Below are 20,712 nucleotides of genomic sequence, written 5' to 3'. Positions count from 1 at the left end.
TTCATTTCTGTGAGTAAAACCTTGAGGAAGATTTCTGTCATTTTGCTTTTTTCCTTCAAATTTACATTTTAGAAAGTGTAATAAAAATACAATTTACAATGCTTTCAAATGGTCATAAGAGTTCTGTTTCGGAAATACATAACTGTGACTAAATTATAAAAAAAATTCTACTGTTGCGTTAATTCTCATTCTAGGTTTAAAACAATCCAAAAAAAGGTTATAGGTATAGTTTATTCTCAAATACTGCAGAAATGCCAAAACAAGCTGTGTTAAACTTTTGAAATTGTGATCACAGGTATACCTGAACCAGGTCTCTAGCCAAGAGCTCTGTCTCTCCAGCAGGGATTGCATCATCAAGAACATCCCACCTCTCCCCGAGGCGGAAGTCCATGATGTAGTGATCAATTGGCGACGTGTGATTGGCTGGAGGGATCCATGTGAGTAGGACTCCCTGCTGTGTCCGGTTGGCTGTGAGGCACCGTGGTGGGGTAAGCAGCACCAGTGGTTCTGGGGTACTTATAGGAAATACTAGAGGGAAGAAAGCAAAACACTATATCATCATAATATGCAGATATTATGATCAAGAAATATTTATTATTATTATTAATGTTAATGTTAAAAACTGTTGTGCTGGTTTATATTTTTTAACATTATACATGTATTTTCTGCCACTTTTGTCAATTTAATACTGAAGTATTTGTTTGCTGAAACTGCTGACCCTAACCGTCAGAACGATGGCGTTTTATAATCGATAAATGTGATAGTATTTTTAGTATTTGTTGCTAGTATTAGTATGTTTTCTAGTAGCATTTTTGGTAACACTTCACTTAAAGCCTTTATGTATGATGCGGTATAAAGGTATTCATAATGTATAATGTTTTCATAAATAATTGTAACCAGAGCTAAAAAGCATTATAATATTTGCAGATTAATACGACAATTCACCATGACGTCACAACAGTAATAGACGTTCTTCCGGGTGGCAAAAGCCGAAGCGTATCTATGGCAACGCTAGTAAATTGCTTGGAAAGGAGACCCACCGTCGGCAGTAAAAATGTAATAAAAATAAAAAATGTAATGAAATATAATGCTTTTTTTATCATAATAACAACAACTGTATTTAATGATATAATAAAAAAATATAATAAATATGTAATATAGTGGGCCTACACATAATTAGTAAAATACTCTCTATAGCTCTTTTTTCTAGCCAAAATAACGTGCTATATATCATGGTCATTAAATGGCTTTCCTGAGGTAAATGTCATGTGACATAATTGTCCTCCAGCAGTTATATTGACCTCTTTGCGCGGTTGAAAAACACTGATTGGTCGATATTATGTATGAGGAATATACATTTCGGTAAGTTGCGTGAGAAAATGGATGTGTGGTGTAGAGAGAGATGTGAAAAGTGACTTGCAATGAGTCTGATCTTCAAAAGAGACAAGTTTACTAATATTAGTCTCAAATTTCCCCTGCTGAAGATAAATGATAAATTATTTTGTAGATGGACCGTTTTGAGAATACACTAAGCAGAGTTGAAGGGCAAGCAGGGTTGGCAGCAGAAAGGTAAACGTTGGATGAATCATATAATTTAGGGGATCATTAAGATTTCCTACTTTTGACGAAACGACGTCCACTCGCTTTACGTTAACCTCCTCACCCACAAGAAATCGATAAAACCCTAACGTTACACCTTTTGCTGTATATCTGGCAGCGCAACCCCAAACACAACACGTTTTCATCATCGTTTCAACTTTGATCAACAACAAATGTTCCACTAGCCGGCTGGATCTCCTAAGTTAGTCAGTAGAAGCCGCTCGCGTCAAAGATACTTCTATACTCTTTGCTCGCGTTCTGCCACCCGGAAGTATCTTGGTGCCTATTGTTTACAAACATTCTGAAATGCCGTATTGTTACACCTGAAATTGTTTGTTTGTCATGATGTGTTTTAATGGATTATACTTTCTAAAGTATTGGGACACCTGACCATAACACCAACAGAGACTTAAATCACATTGTATTCTAAATACATAGACATTAATATGGAGTTGGTCCAACCTTTGCAGCTTTAACAGCTTCCACTCTTCTGGGAAGGCTTTCCACAATAATTTGGAGATTTTCTGTGGTAATTTTTGCCCATTCAACCAATAGATAATGGATGAAATAGCCAAAAGGTCTTAATGGACCTTGCTTTGTGTCACAGTCATGCTGGAATAGAAAAGGGCCTTCCCCAAACTCTTTCCACAAAGTTGGAAGCATAGTATTGTCCAAAATGTTTTGGTATGCCGAAGCATTAAGATTTCCCTTCACTGGAAGTAAGGGGCCTAGCCCTAACCCCTAAAAAACAGCTCCATACTTTACCCCTCCTTCACCAAACTTTACAGTCAAGCAGGTAAAGTTTAACTGGCATCTGCCAAACCCAGGTTCACCCATCAGACTGCCAAACAGAGAAGCGCAATTCGTCACTCCACAGAACATGTATCCAGCGCTTTAGAGTTCAGTGGCAGCGTGCTTTACATCCCTCCATCTGATGCTTGTCAATGTACTTGATGATGAGGCTTGTATGCAGCTGTTCAGCCATAAAAAAAAAACATTCCATGAAGCTACCGCACAGTTTTTTGCTGATATTAATGCCAGTGGAAGTTCGGAACTCTTGACGAGTCTTGCCGACTTTAACGCACCATGCGCCTCGGCACTCAGTGACCTCGCTCTGTGACATCCAGGGTTTGAAATGAACACCTGCCAAATGCAGGTAAAAATCAACTGTGGTGGGTAACGCAGTCAAATCACTAGCCAATTTGGCGTGTTATTTATTATGTTTACTCACTTTGCTGAGGAAGTTCATGCAAGACAAATCTGCGCAGATTTAGCGCAAGTACTTCACTCGTGAGTCATCATGATATGTTAAATACAGCGTATTTAATCTGCGCACATCTGGCTCACTTGAACATGCCCGTCACTACGCAACAATTATCGGCATGCTTGTTCATTTGCATTGAAGCAATAGCGAAGATTAAAAAGAATTTGATTAACAGAAAAGACATTGTTATTTTCCAACATCCCACACTCTGTACTGTATATGTATGTATGTATATATAATACAGTATATATTACATACATGTATACATTATATATATAAATATATATATATATATGTAGAATATCTAGCAGGGATGAAATTTCACAAACTGACATCCAGTGCAAAAGTGATATCCTATAGGTTGAAATCCCCGAGATCTTCAAAACGACCCATTTTTTCACACGTTTGTAAATGCAGACTACATGGCTAGGTGGTTGATTTCATACAGCTGTGGCAATGGGTATGAATTCAATAATTAAGAGGTGTGGCCCAATACTTTTGTCCATAGTGTATATAACATGGTGTAATATAGTTAGGATCAGGATTGTGTTGCTTCTTTAGAAGTACTAAAAGAAATCAGTAAGGAATCATAATTGCTACGATTTTTGTATTTAATTGTATAATAATAATTGTATTTCAACTTTAATCGGTAAATTCTTAGCGTTTCTATTCCTACTATAAAATGAACTTCTGTCAGGCAGAGATGAACTTGTCATTGAATGTTGGATTGCACGGGTGACCAACCTAGTGTGTTCACAGTGACGACCTCGCTGAACGGGCCCGTCCCCAGCTTGTTCTGGGCCAGGACGCTGAATTGGTAGGCCGTCTCGGGCTCCAGGCCTTGCACCAGGAGCCAGTGCTGCCCGCTGGGCACAGGCATGGACAGCCAGTCATGCGGTCCTAACTGCTCCCTCTTCACCCTGCAGGAGGAGTCACATGCACAGATGGAAAAAGTTGTCATGCATGCACATACGCTTGGATAATGATTATCACGTCGCTCACAACACTGATGAGAGCACTGCCTGCAGCTTGACGGAAAAAGACAGCTTGTCTGGCTCAGTGTGAGTGCTCAGTGATATCCAATCATACACAAATTTCCCAAAGGAAATCCTGAAGAATGCAACTGTGTTTTCAACCGCTGATCTTTACAAAAAAATCTTCATACATCTTCAGTGCGCCTTGTACGCCCTACAACCCTTTTCTCTGGCTCTCTTGGTAATGACCTATGGCTTGAAATGAGTCAATTGTATGGACAATACATCTCTTACAAGGAAACAGTAAGAATGGCTGCAATGTTGTGGATAAGTGGAATAGAAAGTATATTTGGTCACACTTTAGAATAGGGTCAAATTCTCACTATTAACTAAGTATTAACCACAACGTTTGCAATAAACTCCTTATTACAGCTTATTAATAGTTAGTAAGATAGTTGTTAAGTTTGGGTATTGGGTAGGATTAAGGGATGAAGAATATCATCATACAAAATAAATTAATATGTGCTTTATAAGTACTAATAAACAGCCATTTTCCTAGCAATACGCATGCTAATACGCATCTACCGGTAGTTAATAGTGAGAATTGGACCCTAAACTATTACTGTATATTTTAACATTTAGATTTTTTATATTTACAATATATTGGGGGTTTTTTTAGCTACAGAAGCCAGTGGCATCATGCCCTATTGCACACATTCGTCGCAAGTGTGACTGCATCAACCAGTATTCTGAAACTATTGCTCTTGGCATGCATGGAATGATGCCTGACGGATATCTTATTGTTCCTTTCGGTGTGAGTCATAATATTCCACTGAGGTATAATTGATCACTTCCTCCATGCCCTTATAACATGAGAGTTCACAGGCTCTTGAGATGTGTGTTATTCACTGCATCTCAGCGGTCGCTCAGCACCTCTCCTGCAATACACAGGAAGTAGCAGGAACACGCCAACTATCTGCGTCAACGAGGTTGACGGAAGCTGTTGTTTAATCTCACGTGGGTCACCTTTAAAGGCCATTCACACACAACCTTTAAAGCATGAGTCACACTGCCCAATGTTTCAAATGACACCTTTAGTCAGCTCTTAGCACAGGCCTCAAATCGTTTGGGTACCTGTGGTGGACACATCAGGCCAGTGGATAATGATGGTCTAAAAAGAAGTTTGATGCAGAAAGGTGACGGAGGCGGGCCTTCTATTCTTCTTGAGTTTATGCCTGTGTGGAGTGCTGCATTAGTGGAAGGACTCAAGTTGGTACTCGGTACAGTCTATGAAGAAATGCTGAGCGCATACAGACCCAGTTTCCTCATATATGACATCGATCTGACAGCAAAAATAACTTTGAAACTGAATTTAATTTAATTCTGATCTAGGCAATGTACATGGAAATAAATTTATTGATGAGCGAACAGTCAGATGAAAGTTAATGTCAGTGTTTTTCAATCTTAAAGCCACATTGTTTTATTCATCCTCTGCATATACTGTATATATAAATATATGCTGTAATTATTAGGCCAAAGTTAAACAATGTATACTGCTACTGTACCTCTCCATTTTTTAAACAATTTCCAAAGAAAGAATTCTTTGGAATTTTCTTTTGCAATTTCTTAAAGACGATTTTAATAATATGTCAGATTTGAGCAGAAATTCAGAAATTGGGCACCACAAATGTATATTTGTATAAACAATACCAATCAAAAGTTTGGGGTTGGTACATTTTCTTTATTTATTAATAGTTATATTCAGCAAGGATTTTTTTTTTTCAAAACATTTCTATTTCACATAAATGCTGTTATTTTAAATATTCTATTCAATAAATAATTTTAAATATATATATATATATATAGGCCTATATATAATAAAAAAAAAATTTATTTCTGAAGGATCATTTGACACTGAAGACTGGAGAAATGGCTTCTGAAATTTGTAGCTTTGCCATTGCAGGAATAAATTATATTTTATGATATATATGATATAAAAATCATACCGACCCCAAACTGGTTTTAATGGTAGTCTATACATTTATATACAGAATGCCTATATGTATGTATGTATGTACAGGTATGTATGTATGTATGCATGTATGTACTGGTATGTATGTATGTATGTATGTATGTACAGCTATGTATGTATGTATGTATGTATGTATGTATATATATATATATATATATATATATATATATATATATATATATATATATATATCACTGATTCTTGAGAGTCGGGACAAAACACGTTTTAAAAAACTTTTTTTTTAAATACACACTATATCAATTATAGTTATACGTTTCTGCAGAGAAAGGTCTTAGCTATTTAACCATGTAAAGGAACAGGTTCTAAATAAAAACACATTTTAAACAAATTTACATGTTTCCCTTCAGAACTGGATTTGTGTCAACTCCGTCAGACACACTAAAAAGTAAACAATTTTAATTCTTCCAATCCAACAAGAATCTAAAGTTCGGAAGTACATTGTAATAGTGTTTAGTTACTCTGATATGTAAAAAAAACACAATACATAAACTTAAGTTGTGATTTCACACTATTCTGAAACCTCAGATTTCTAAATATTTGCATTTTCAAACTTTGATTTTAATTTCAATATTGTAAAAACAAATTCCTTAAATAAATAAAACATAAGAGGATGTAGATCAGATGGTCCTTTATTACAAAAACCACATAAACTGAAGGAAGAATATTTTTTTCCCCAAAAAATTAACAAAAACATACATCCAAACGTCGAAGATCTGACGGTGTTGACGAAAAACTGACGGTGTTGACGAAAAATATGTGCATTGCTGATTAGTGAACTGATGTGCTCTTTAAACACTACTACTAAAACTACTCCTTGTTATTAGAGTACTGAACTTACTGTAAAGCAAACTATAATAAACATATTGCACATACACCGTTTCAAACTGTTTTAAATTACACCGTTTTTCCCCCCAAAAAATAAGGGAAACCAGGGGCCGTGATAATTGTTTTTTTGGCCATATCGCCCAGCCCTTCACTGGCTTCTCATTTCTCTATCTCTGTCTCTACATATATAAATATATATATTAAAGTGCTGGCAAAGTTACACGTTACACAATAATAAGCAGACCACTGCCTGACCATTCTCTACAAGTCAGATGCATACGGTTAAATAATGTAATGCATGCTGTGTATGTGCATTTATGTGTAAATAAAACCCTGAAATAACAGTTTAACCCTTCACTATATTCACAAATAATATTATATTCGCACATTAAGAGGTTATTGGTGGATTTGTCAACTCCGTCATCTTACAGGTCAACTCCGTCAGACATAGAACCTGACGGAGTTGACGTCTGACGGAGTTGACGTAAGGGCATGTATTTTCCGCGAAAAAATGTATTGTACACTGGAGCTAGGTATTTTTTCCTCAGTTGCTAGCTGTCCCAATAACCTCACTAAAATTCTTAAATTCAATCCACTATGGTTTAAAAAAATGTATCTTAAAAGAAAGATGGTATTGACATGGTGCAGCTGTGACCATAGGAATATTGACATTGTTTGTCTAAAATATATAAAAAATTTACAAGGTACCAGAGCATGTGTGGTAGTACTGCATTCACCACAGGCAGGGGGATAAAAAGGGGTCCTCGGGATATAGCTGACCATGCTATTTCCTGATTTAAAGAGCTTTATAAAAATATCTGACGGAGTTGACAGAAACCGAGGACACAACTTTAATAGGCAGATTTCTATGGAAAATATTGTTTGATGTTCACTTCATGCATTGTTTTTTATATTTATACCCCTTATTTTTTATTTGATGTATATGTTTTCACAATTGTAGAGCTTTTTTAAAGTTTTTTGGGAAGGTTAATATTGTGACCTCTTGCTGAGGACAAGTGCAATAACATGGACCTTCTAACCACAGACCATACATTTAAACAAATTTTCCCCAAAAAGATAAAAAAGTTTATTCCAAAAATCAGATAGGTATATACAATTCCTTTAGATTTAACTTTGTAAGTATGTCAATCATGATGAATTTCTTAATTTTTGCTATAAATTAGACTTTTCTATGTGGGACATGTTTTGTCCCGACTCTCAAGAATCAGTGATATATATATATATATATATATATATATATATATATATATATATAAAATATAAAATTCCCCTTGCATCTCATATAATCTCTAGACTTTCCCCTCTTTCTCTCCATATGCGTCTCTAAACTCTCAGACTACATTTCATGACTATTTATAGCTCAAAAAGGACTGAAATCTCTCTCCAGGGCTTGTAACGGTCTAAACCTGTTCATGCTGCATTCCCATTAAACATGGCTGCCATCTGTTACCTGGTGTGACATTGCAAAAATATGTTCTAAAAAGAGTAAGTAGCAAAGACACTATTTAAAGGAGCTTTAGAGAGATGTTCTTGCTCGTACCCATCGAAGCAAACAAACAAAAAGCAATGGTCATTCTATAGAGGCAGGAGCACAGAGAGCTATAGAATGCTGATATTCCGGGTGAATATCGCAGAGGACAGCGCCAAAGAAGGAGCAGAATCACAGGGATGCAGAAGCGCTGGCATGGGCGGCAGAGAGATGAAGAGAGGAGAAGGAGACGAACGTGCTGAGCCAGAAGCGCGAGTTTGCCGTAATGGCCATGTCAATAACAAAAGTACCTCCGCAACCTATAACCTCTTTTAAACCTGATTGTCACCTTACCAGAGCAAGTAATGGAAACTTATGTTACAGTAAATACTTACTTGCAATTGTTGGCGGTTACAATATCAAAAACTGTTTAGCACTGAACTGCGAGAAGGCACAAGACAAAGTCTTTGTATTAGTAAATACTTTTCATACATCACATATCTCAGAATCTATCATAGTTAAAAATCTATCGGGGCTTAATAAATACTGTAAACTGGAGGTTCACACAGCACCTACCAAACATTTGCAGTTCAATAAGCTGGACCTGTAGTTGATTAATTAGCATCTGAAAAGTTATATTGTACTTCAACATCATTGTTTAGAACTTAATGTTATGTTTTGATGTTAACTCACCCTCATGTCGTTCCATTGTATTAAGAGACATTTCTCAAAATATTTATTTTTTGTTTCACTAAAGAAATAAAGTCATACATGTTTGGAAAGACATGGCAGTGAGAGACAAGGAAGTAGAAAATCTTTCATTATGGAGTGAACTATACCTTATTTTTTCTCACAGTATGAATGGGTCTGTGTATATGAATGTAAACATGAAAATATATAGCTGCCTTTATATTTTAGGTAGGGGGTCAGTGAGATTAAATAAACAATAATAACTATAAAAGGCCTTACCCTAACATACTGTAAATGTGGCTTCCATAACTATAATCAGCATAGACTGTTCCTTCTAAATCACATGAACATGCCATTAGTTTTAGTGTGCTGAGGTGATTAAAAAGCAGTCGAACTGCACACAACACCAAAATGGTCTTGTCTTCTTAATAAGGTACTTTGCATGCAGCTCGACTCATAACAACTCCGTAGAGGGATTTTAGTGCCTGATCATTCCATTCCAATTCTATCGTTACGAGCCAGATTAACATGGCCAGCATGCTAGGGAACTGCTCGTAGAGGAAACAAAAACTCAATAAAGAAAACAATGGATCTGGACTAGTCATGAAATGATTATCTTTGTTCAAGACTTTCCGGGAAAAAAAATATTTGGAAGTTATGAACAGGGCTTTGAAGAACAAACTAGAGTCTAGACTGTATTTTATTCATTATATGCACTACAAAAATCACTAACCATGATGCTCTACACCCAATATTATCTCCTTAACATTTTAGCTGCACTGCCATTAATATTAAAAGCATGGAAGGCCCTGCTGGTCATCTCACCCCTTGGGGGAAAGGTTTTGCCCCGTCCCACACCGTGCCCCCAGATGTAGCAGCCTCACAGCAGCAGCAGAGCTCAGGTCAACAGTTAGGAAAAGAAGCAGAAAGCAAAGCATGCTGGGATGACTCACACATGGCCGTACCAGACTGAGAATGTCTGCTCAAAGCCGCCATCGTAACCAGATTCCCACGAGACGTTGGCCGAGGTCGTCGAGACCGAAACGTGGACTTTGGCGGGGGCGTGTGGGCTTGTGCCTGTGGGAAGAGGACAGCTTGTGTCACACTTGATATAAACACACACTTGTACACAAAAGCTAAAAGCAAGGCCACACGCATTTATTTTCCTAAAGCGTTGTCTGTAGAAAACCCTCGGTCAGAGCGATTAGATCACTTGTCTTAACACAAACACTTGCGCTAACAGAAACAAGCAGACACAGTGTGCATCATTTATCCTTTATCTCTTATTCAGCAGATAACCGTTAGCTTGTAGGGATGCTTTTGAGGAAAATCCCTCTATACTAAGACACTGAAACATGTCTACAGTATGAGTCCACTCACAGATTATAATATCCCTCAGAGACCTGACCTACCGAAGGATTTTTATACAGAGAGCTTTTTGTGAGAAAGTCACTGAATAGTTAAGCCTAGCAGCTGCTGATCAGGGACTCAACAAACATTATTTAACTGATAGCTTCACTGAAGCTACACAAATCCAAACAGTGTCCAATAGCACAGTGGATACGACAGGGCAGTGGGCAGCAATATAAGGATATAAGCTGGCAGTGTTGTTTTACAGCTGCACAGGTTGCTAATAAAAATAGATCATGGCAACATTAGCATTTGTGCTACTCTCCTCAGTTAAATCTATAAAATAAGTCTGCGTGTGCATAATACTGCATGTAAGACACTGCAGCAGCTACTGTTAATAGCAATACAAGTAATATTTGCACCAAAAAAATGTTTTTTAAAGTGATGTGCTTCAGATGAGATGAAGACAGAATACGACTCTTTTACTCAGTAACCGGTCTACTTTTTTCAAAATACATGAAACAATATGCCTTGATAAAATGGGGAACAGATATCAGTATAAACTGGGTTCCCATAGTTTTCAACCAATGAATTTCCTTTTTTAGCTTGAGATACTGTATAAGGATTGAGAAACTGGATAAGGATTTTTCTTTTATTATTATTTGGATTCAGACAATTCGCAAATGAGTCATGAACCTGTTGCACCAAAGCCTTTTAAAACTGAAATAAAATAAAATATTATATAAAATCATATCAGAATAAAACTAGAAAAATATGTTGACTACATAAATTTCAATTACTTTTTTAAAAAATTCAATTTTCATGACCATGAGAACCCAGAGTCAAAAACCACGGTCGACCAGCAAAATATAAACAAAAAATGCGTTATGCACCTTTACAAAAGTAACAGGGTTAAGTCTGTATGATGTAATGTGATCAAAAAGCATTGCTGTATGGAAGAATCACTTTATTGCAAGTAGTGTTTATGCATCATGAAGTTGCACCATCCTACGCCTCCTACCAATTACTAGGAGGTGCGTGCTGGCAGTGATGCTCGTGGCGACATTGGAGGCGACACACTCCCATTCCCCATGGTCCTCCTTGCTGAGAGATTTGAACTGTAAGCTGCCTCTTGGTAGGACGTTGTGCTTGCTTCTGCTGGGCTTCCCTACCTTCTCCAATAAAAGAAAACAGTTCTAGCAAGCGGATCGGTTGGGTTGACAATGATACAGGATCTTCCTCAAGGATCGTTATGGATGCGGCTTACCTTTCTCCATGTAATGTTGGGGAATGGGTCTCCTTCTGCCTCACAGGGGATGACCAGCTCTCGACCAGCCTCCTGCCTGTACTCCCCTCCAGGAACCACCAGAAATTTGGGTGGGTCCTATCCATCGCCAAACACCATGTTATATTGACGCAAATTGATTATGTAATTAAAAAAAAAAAAAAAAAAAAAAAAGAGGAAAGTGCAGCTTAAATAAATACTACAAGTGTTTTTCTTTACCTTTAGCACCAGGGGGGCGGGAGGGGACTGTCCCATTGTACCGAGGCTATTGTAAGGCACGCAGGTGTAGGTGCCGAGAGAGTCCTCTGTCACCTCAGACACTCGAATGCTCCCATCTTCCATTTGGCTCCAGCCAGGGTACTGCAACACAGAGAAAAGTCCCATCACACCCAGAGCAAACCGTTTCCTGAAGCTCAAACAGTACAGCATGATGCTTGCAACGCCAAGGTTTTGATGCCCAGATTTGAATCCCAGGGAATGCAAAAACTGATAGATTTTTTTTCCAACCAATGAAAAGTAAGTAAGACTTAAGATCAGTAAGATCTTGAATCGCTTTTGAAAGAAGTCTCTAACGCTCACTAAGCCTGCACTTATTTTTAATATATTTTCAAATGTAATTTATTCTTAGCAAAGCTTAATTTTCAGCATCATTACCCCAGTCTTCAGTGTCACATGATCCTTCAGAAATCATTCTAATATGCTGATTTGGAGAAAATATTCTAAATATCATCAATGCAAAAAAAAAAAAAAAGATTTGCTGCTTAATATTTTTGTGGAAACCGTGATACATCTTTTCGAGGATCCTTTGATGCATGTAAATTTCAAAAGATCAGAATATCAATTTTAGATAACTAATTCAAGAACATTATGAATCTCTTCACCATCACTTTTGATCAATTTAATGGGTCCTTGCTGAATTAAACCTTCTTCTTCTTCGAAAAATAAACAAATAAATAACTTAATAAGCCCAAACTTTTTAACTTTAGCGTATTTTTAATAGAATTCCTTTAGATAAAAGCATCCATTGCATGCATAATTACGTGTACAATGTAAAAATGCTAATTAAATAATCGCACTCGTTATAATCACAGTATGAAAAATCTAAATCAATACTCTGTTAAATCATCTGCAATCAATTTGAGTGTAATGGACACACTGAATAATATCACTTATGTATGAATGTACTAAAAAGTGGAGGGGACATAATTATTAACCTCATCAGCTTAGATCATGAATATTAATTAGGTGATGTAACAATTGCCTAGTCCTTGCTGAAAGGCAGGTACAGTAAGTGGGTGTTAACCATAACCAACTAGTAGACTGTTGTTTAGTATAAAAGTCATCATTTCACAAGGCTGGGTACAGCTTTTTCTTCATACTGCATCAGAAACACCACCAAAAAGTGGGGGAACAAGCTTTTAAATTGACTAAAACCCCTTGTTATAATGGATGCTACACCCCTCACAAGCAGTACAGCTTTTGCATTCAGTGAAATGTATGAAGTGGATTTGCTCTCAGTGCTCTTGGGATGTAACATGATAAGCCTACACATTTTCAGCTGCATGGACACTATCTTTTAAAGCCAATTGCATTGAGGAGGAACTGGCTTTGAGAATGAAAGTGATTTCCTGTTCCATCATTAGGGTCAGTTATTCCCCACTTGGCTTTACTGAAGAAGAGCCAGTGTTCTTTGTCTGTGCGAGACTATGAGATCAATGTAACCTGTGAATGAAACCCATCTCACACAGCTGCGAGAGATCGGTTTAGGCCCATGTGACAGCATCTGTGAAAACACTGAGATCATTGTCCAGCTGGACTCACCTTCTCTATCCGCAGAGGCAGGCCATCTTTTTTCCACTTCACTGAAGTGACAGGCGGGTTGGCATCCACCGGGCAGCGGATGTACCCCGGCAGTCCGATGGCCACGTAAATAACGGGCGGCATGTTTACCACACGAGCAGGGTCTACAGGACACAATGATAGTTGAAACATGAAATACAGCATAAAAGCCGTGCTGTTATAAAATTAGACATCGAGGGGTTTGTGCATTGTTAAACTGTCTGACAGATGAGAGGAGTTTGTACTGGATGACTCTCTGAGCCATTAGTCTGAAACATTTAGCACAAATCCTCTGAATGAGTCAACTATTGATCAAGAAATAAGAAACCGCTTGAAATCAGTGTGTGAGATGAGACAAAAAGATCTGAACTAGCTTCAGACTTAGACTATTACTCAGCTAATCGGAGTACAGTACAGTAAGTACCTTGGGAACAGATGGGAAAAATTTAGCTATAGCCTACATAACTGAAATACAATGTTTTTTTTTTATATTTTCAAAAGAAATATGAGTGTTTGCCCACTCTACAAAACATAGACAGTTGAAAAGACATGGCTAGGATCTTGTGCAGTTTTTTTATTTTTTACTTTACACAATAAAGTATTATCTTATCTTTGTCTTATCTTATCTTATTGAGAGAGCCCAAATGCCCATGAAATTCTGGTCACTAGATAGTTGACTAAACAGGTACTGTAGTATAAGGCACTTTCTTAAAAAAAAATGGTTTAAGATCAGCTTCCAACCATATCATGTCTAATGATTTTTTTTTAAATCAAGCAAGCCAGATATAACTAAACAATGTGTGACGGTGTTTATTTTATTTTAGAACTGGCGCTTAAGTAGATAGATAGATAGATAGATAGATAGATAGATAGATAGATAGATAGATAGATAGATAGATAGATAGATAGATAGATAGATAGATAGATAGATAGATAGATAGATAGATAGATAGATAGATAGATAGATAGATAGATAGATAAAAAGATAAATAAATATTTGAAAGCTTGGGTTCAGATTTTTTTTAAAGTATTAAACAAGGATGCATTAAATTAATCAAGAGTGAGAGTAAAAACATTTATAATTATACAAAAATGTTATATTTCATCAAATAATCCTGAAAAACTGCATCGTGGTTCTCACAAGAAATATGAACTGTTTTTAACATCGATGATAAAACACGTGACACTGAAGACTGGAGTAATGATGCTTAAAAGTCAGCTTTGCCATCATGGGAATAAATTAAATTTGACAATATATTGAAATAGAACACAGGTATTTTTAATTGTAATAAAATGTTACAATATAACTTTATTTTTGATTAAATTAATGCAACCTTGGTGAGCATAAGCGATAAAATAAAAAAAATCTAACCATCTCCAAACTTTTGAATGGCAGTGTAAATAAATAAACAGTCCAGTCCATCAGACATGGTTTTATTCTTTGAATCAACTGCATATATACACAGAATTGTGTGATATCATAGGCAATGAAGGATACATATTGTATTTTCTGCCTTCAAAAACCAACCAGATGCTGTGAAAAGACACTATTAATAGTGTTTTCACCAGTTCCCGGATGATTTCTGATGACTTTTTTCTTCATTATATTGTATAAACCACATCTATAGCGGAGAGTATCAATAATGCTGTAAAAGAGATTCAGTCGCGTGTGACTCATAAATCACTGTCTCTCATTAGTGAAGACACCAGCCAACCGCAGCATGCTGGAGAGCGAGAGGGAGCGGCGCTCCGAAACGAACACTTTGAAGAAATCCACTGCTCCATCTCAGTGCTTAGCAAAGTACCCGGGTCTATTTTTAGCACAAGTGGAGCTGTCGGACGGGATGGTGGAAGAAGTGGACCAGAAAGAAGTGTGGAGTTGAAAAAAGAACAGAAGAAAAGGGAGTCGTGAGGACGTAAGGACAGGATTGCTGAGGATAAGAAAAGAAAAGGAGAAGGAGGAGGGAAAAAGGAGCAGACCTGCAATGCCGTCAGCTGTCTAACGGGGCCGCCAGCGCCCACGCTAACAGCCTGCCGGAGAGTCTGCAGGTGATGTCACTGCAGAGAAGAGGGTTTCCACACAGGATGATGTCATCCATTTACATTCCCCCCTCCCTTTTTTCACTTACTGTCAAATACACTTTCTCTGCGCCTCTGCTCGCGACACACATAGGTGGCCAGACTATGTGCCGGTGGATGAGACGGTTTTAGAGAACAGGTGAAAATTTCTGCAGTCTGTCCCTCTCTGGGAATTCTGCTATGATGTAATCCCTTTCCGCCACTTCAACCGAGCCAAGCCGGTCCGACACAGGCTGATCTGCTTCCTCTGAGCGAGGGAATTTGAAATGTCTGTTACCTTGGATACCACAGCCAATTTGCAGTGCTCATTCCCGTCACTATTTACTGCAAATGCAAAATGTTTGTGTGTTTTCCCCTGCTTTTTTTTTTTTCAACAACGTCTTGAAAACCCTCTACACGCGGGTTCTTTGCATCAGTCTATCGGAGTGGAGGACGTGAGCCATGACTGAATGATCTGCTAGCTTACTGACTCAAGGTCACTGTTTCAATTCTGCTCCAGACTCCGGGGACAGAAGGCCATTCCAATCTCTCGGCTGCAAATAGAAAGCGTCAGCCTACCCAACAGCGGCAGTTGAGGCTAATGCACCCTCATGCCCATGTATTGTGATGGAATACGCTGGGAGACTAAAGTAACCCTTTCATCAATTACAAAAGATCCCCATGCAAGAAAAATCTGTTATACATTTTTGTAATTCTGAATACATGATCCCGATGTGAAAACGTAAAAAATGATCTGGCCCATGATGAAAAGGCGTAATCTGCTGCTGAAGGTTGTTACTTTATTTTCATGCTCAATCCAGTGAGGCCAATGTCACAGAGGATGAAGGAGAATTCATCCTCTATTACATCATGTATGACATTACGTAATACAATAGGCAACTGGGAATTATTGCTTCATCTACAATGAATATATAGACCCCCTGATTTAAGTGATTTTGTCAAATTATACTGAATGAAGATATTGCATATGATACGATAACAATTTCATTTTAGATGAAGCAGTAATTCCCAGTTGCCTATTGTGTAATGTCATACATAAAGATACTGTATATCTACATTGGGGTTCCAACATCTGAGATCATACTGAAAATATGGGAATAAAAGGTGTAACTCATTTATCACAAAGTGGAATGATAATGATTACTTGGACACTAATAAAAAAAATGTTAGCAAATGTGTGACACTGACAATGTGTACAACATTGTTTTAGAAGCACAAGATGCTTTGGATCATCTGAGGCTGACCTTCATGTTCAACAAAGCAGAACCACTTTCACTTTTGCTCTTAGATTTTTGAGGGGTATGATCAGCTGGATATATTGACTGGAAGTAAAAATACCAAATCGATTCTATTCTGACGGTTTCTCGCCTACACTCCACAGTATATTTCAGCATCTGCTCTGAGCAATGCAGAGAGTTTTTTAGGGGTGCCAGCAACGGATACATGTTTTCAAATGAAAGACAAAAAACGAATGTCTGTAAGATCTAGTGGTGTATCAGCAGATTGCTCCGCAGAATGACTCACAATGCACTGTCAGGTATGCTGATGCAGAAGGTGGGCGGCCGAGGCTGTTACTCGGGCTGCAGGTGTATCTCCCAGCATCCTCAGGTTTCACCTGGGAGATGATGAGTGAACCGTCGATCAGAATACTCACTCTGCGCTTTAGATCACTGGAGAGAAAGAGAAAGAGACAGAGCTGATTTAACACAAGTAGTATTAATAATGATGATTCCCATCATTTACATTACTTACAAGTTGTTGTTGCCACAAAGAATGCCACAAAAAAAATACTATTATTCTACATATGATACTGTTCAAAAGTTTGGATCAGTACTGATTTAAAAAAATACTAAATAAAAAAGATCTGTAGATAGCAAGGATCCGTCAAATTGATCAGAAGTGACAGTAATAATTTCAGTTTTATTAATAAGAAATGCTTCTTGGGCAGCAAATCAGCATAATAGAATGATTGTTGAAAGATCATGTGACACTGAAGACTGGATAAATGATGCTGTTAAAAATACAGCTTTGCCATCACATATTTTAAGATATAAAATGTATTTTATTTTAAATTGTGTTAACATTTGACAAAATTAATGTTTTACTGTATTTTAGATCAAATAAATGCTGCCTTGGTGAGTATAACAGACTTATTTCAAAAACATTTATAAAAATCGTACTGACCTCAAATTTTTGAACGGTATTGTACATTCTTTTTTGTGTTCCAGGTACTGGAACGACATGAAAGCGAGTAATTTTTTTTGTTAACTATCCCTAAAAATATATATGCCTACGTAAATTAATCTTAAGCCAGAAAATAAAGCACAAAGCCTCATGAATTACGGTCTACTCTTTCAACAAGAACAGATGGAGTGTCCGGGGCAGAGATCAAAAAAAAAAAAAAAAATGCTTCAGTGGACAAAATGCCTGCGTGGCCTCTATCCTTGCCTGTGCTTCCACCTGCCCTGCTGTAGAGTCTCTATTAGAAAAAGAAAACCATAATATCCTTTTTCTATAGAGTGTACATGCCACGCATGAGGGCGTCTTGAATGGCTCAGGGCACCGCTACTTATAATCAGTGCTAGTGGAGCGTATGATGACACAAGCGGCATGTCACTGGATATTCTTGTCATGGGGGAGAGAAGGAGAACAGCGAACCATGAAAACCTGAGAGGGTCTATGGTGACGCTACGGTTATCGTGTATCGTATATATAATAGTGGGCGTTCACTATCTTCCCTTTTCTATTCAAGGTTAACACAGAGGACACACAATTTTATGTAACATTTCTGTTTCTATTACGGTTTCTTTAAACATACCCTCTGATGTTCATTCACGTTTATTTTGTGCTGTAACTAGTAGTAAAGAGAAAGAGCGCACTCCCGCTTCACTTGAACTGAGGGAATGCAGCAATGTGGCATGCCACAGTAATAGTGCTAAAACGTATTTATGGTTTGAATTTCATAATAAACTTAATTTTGAAAGCTGAGACTGTTGTAGCAACATTGACATCTGGTCAGATTGGCGAAATCCGTGATTCCAACACACACACACACACACACACACACACACAGAGACATGTAATGTGACACCCCCACATTCCTCACGACAAGACACCCACATGTCCTCAGACAGAGGAAAGGACTGTGACCATAGTCACTCTTAAATGTAATAAATATATCCCCTTTTGTGTTAAGATGTGTTTATAAACCATAGGAAAGCATATATATGTCCTAGTGTAACATTAATCGAACTTTAAATGTCTATACTAATGCATAATAATATAACTTTGTATTCCTATTAATGTTAATATGATGTGTTTCGTATCTTTGTAATTCTCTAAATCTAACGGAGTCGAATTCCGATAGCAGAATGCAGTAACGTACATTGTTTTACACATTTCATATTTCTGGGGCCGAAAAGTTTTAAGTCAAACGCTTTGGTAATCCGAGCAAGAGGGATGTTCCCAGCAGACAAAGAAAAGTCTCCCGCTCTCAGATCACTGAAGGTGATTGGACGATCCGCCATGAGAAGGCGTTATCCTTACATTCCTTTAAAAGAGAGAGCCCAAAGCTCCTCCCGTCTCTTGTCTCTCGCGTCCTGCCTTCGTCTACTCATCATGTGAAATCTTCGGACCTGAACTCCTTCAGGAGTTCCCTCCTTTTATTTGCTTTATCTCAGTCTTTTGTTTAATTTTAAAATTCCACTGTGTTCGTTTCCACCTACGAGTCAAACGAACGAAGCCTGAATTCCTTCAGCAACTTCCCTTCCAAAGAGGCGCCTTCTTCAAACCTCCCGCGAACAGCTTGCTCTGGCAACAAGCACGCGCGCCTCAGCACGAGCGCACGCACTCTGCTCCGAGAATACGCACAGGCTGGACACAGCTCGTGCACGCATACGAACCTTTTGCAAGTATCAAGCTCTAGCGAGTTTTAATGTTTTAAGGTGTTTTGATTGATGTCTCTCTCAAAGGTCTGTGATGTTTGCTGTTCTATGGTCACACGTGACCATTTTCTCTCTCTCTCTCATCCTCTCTTTATCTCTCTCTCTCTGTCCCGCAATCAAATCGAGCGCGGGCCCCAGAGCACTCTCTCCCTCGCTCCCTCTCTCTCTGTTCCGCATTCAAATCGAGCGCGCCCCGGCCCTCGATCTCATTCTCTCCCTCTTATTCTCTCTCTCAAACGCACGACCAAAAACCTCTGTAAATCGCTCCCCGCGCGTGCGAGGTGTGCGTTACTACTGCTAAAGAGCCCCAGCTTAAAGCAGAATAATCTCTCTCTCTCTCTTTATCTCTCTCATCTGTTATTCGTCTTGTTTGTCCACATGTAAGATATGTACAAAACTATAATCAATATGTGTAATCCGTTATATTCTGTAGTTTGCATTTATTAAAACAATATATTCAAGACTGTGTCTGTGAAAAAAAAACGCTCGTAAAACCACAAACGTCAATGAGATTAAAAGATCCAAGAGCTGCCAGAGCTCTTATTATTTACTAGTTTTAATTTTATAAACACAGGAAAATTAATGTTCACGGCCAGAAAATTAATGTTTCTTGGAGGTTATAAGGAGATAGCTTTACTGAGAGGTTGATGGGTGATCTTTGATGGTTTTTGCAGGACAAACACCTATTTGATCATTACATGAATTTCCCTTAAAGGTTATCTCATAATCGAAATTAAATAAGATTATTGATATCTGAATGAGGAATTATAAGACGTTGTGATCAATTATTCATATATTCGTATAATCTATACATTTTCAATTTCGATAATTTAATGTAAAGTAATATGCAGAATATTAATCATATTCATGATTAGTTATTAAAATTCCCTATAGATCATTTGAGCTAATTCATACGGACCAAGAGTCCGAGGCATATAGATTACACTGTTTTATATCAAAATATTTCAATATATGAAAAAATAACATCAAATAACCTGCTTTGTCTTTACTGTCAGCGCATTGTCTGTATCCTCTTTGTTCCGCAATCTGTGGCGTGAGAGCAATGTCACTTCCATGAGTCTCACGCTGAATGAGTGCTTTTACCTTAGCAACATGCTAATGCTAAAGTCGTGTGAGGAGTAGCTTCCTATTTTTAGTGTCCTCAATTAGTCACTTATAAGTTTCAATTTCAGTTGGAATTGGTGGCCTTAAGCATTTATTAGAAGAAAAATAATTCTCCAAAACACATTGGCCACAATTATTAGCAGCCCTAGAAAAACTTCTGAGTACAATATATCAAATATTCCCAGTCATATTTACA

The 20,712-nt window shown here is 37.6% G+C and overlaps 1 protein-coding gene across 6 annotated transcripts in view; it reads right to left on the bottom strand.

The window, feature by feature from the left end:
- igsf9bb (immunoglobulin superfamily, member 9Bb) overlaps positions 1-20,712 on the bottom strand; it is a gene marked incomplete at its 3' end in the record, with an annotated part of 112,000 nt that overhangs the window by 18,538 nt on the left and 72,750 nt on the right. For 4 of the 6 annotated variants that reach the window (XM_079586100.1, XM_079586102.1, XM_079586104.1 and 1 more), the window contains exons 7-14: positions 16,972-17,117; positions 13,351-13,493; positions 11,749-11,889; positions 11,512-11,628; positions 11,266-11,416; positions 9,848-9,971; positions 3,608-3,783; positions 302-528 (exon numbers count right to left, since the gene is read on the bottom strand). In XM_079586100.1, coding sequence (XP_079442226.1) covers positions 302-528; positions 3,608-3,783; positions 9,848-9,971; positions 11,266-11,416; positions 11,512-11,628; positions 11,749-11,889; positions 13,351-13,493; positions 16,972-17,117 — 1,225 coding nt within the window. The remainder of the gene's footprint in view (positions 1-301; positions 529-3,607; positions 3,784-9,847; positions 9,972-11,265; positions 11,417-11,511; positions 11,629-11,748; positions 11,890-13,350; positions 13,494-16,971; positions 17,118-20,712) is intronic. The other 2 variants (XM_079586101.1, XM_079586103.1) reach the window with 1 other exon arrangement.

The sequence above is a fragment of the Phoxinus phoxinus genome (genome assembly GCF_949152265.1).
Source record: "Phoxinus phoxinus genome assembly, chromosome: 17".
Classification (NCBI taxonomy): Eukaryota; Metazoa; Chordata; class Actinopteri; order Cypriniformes; family Leuciscidae; genus Phoxinus; species Phoxinus phoxinus.
Note: the sequence above shows the minus strand (reverse complement) of the source record. Positions and strands in the feature narration are given on the sequence as shown.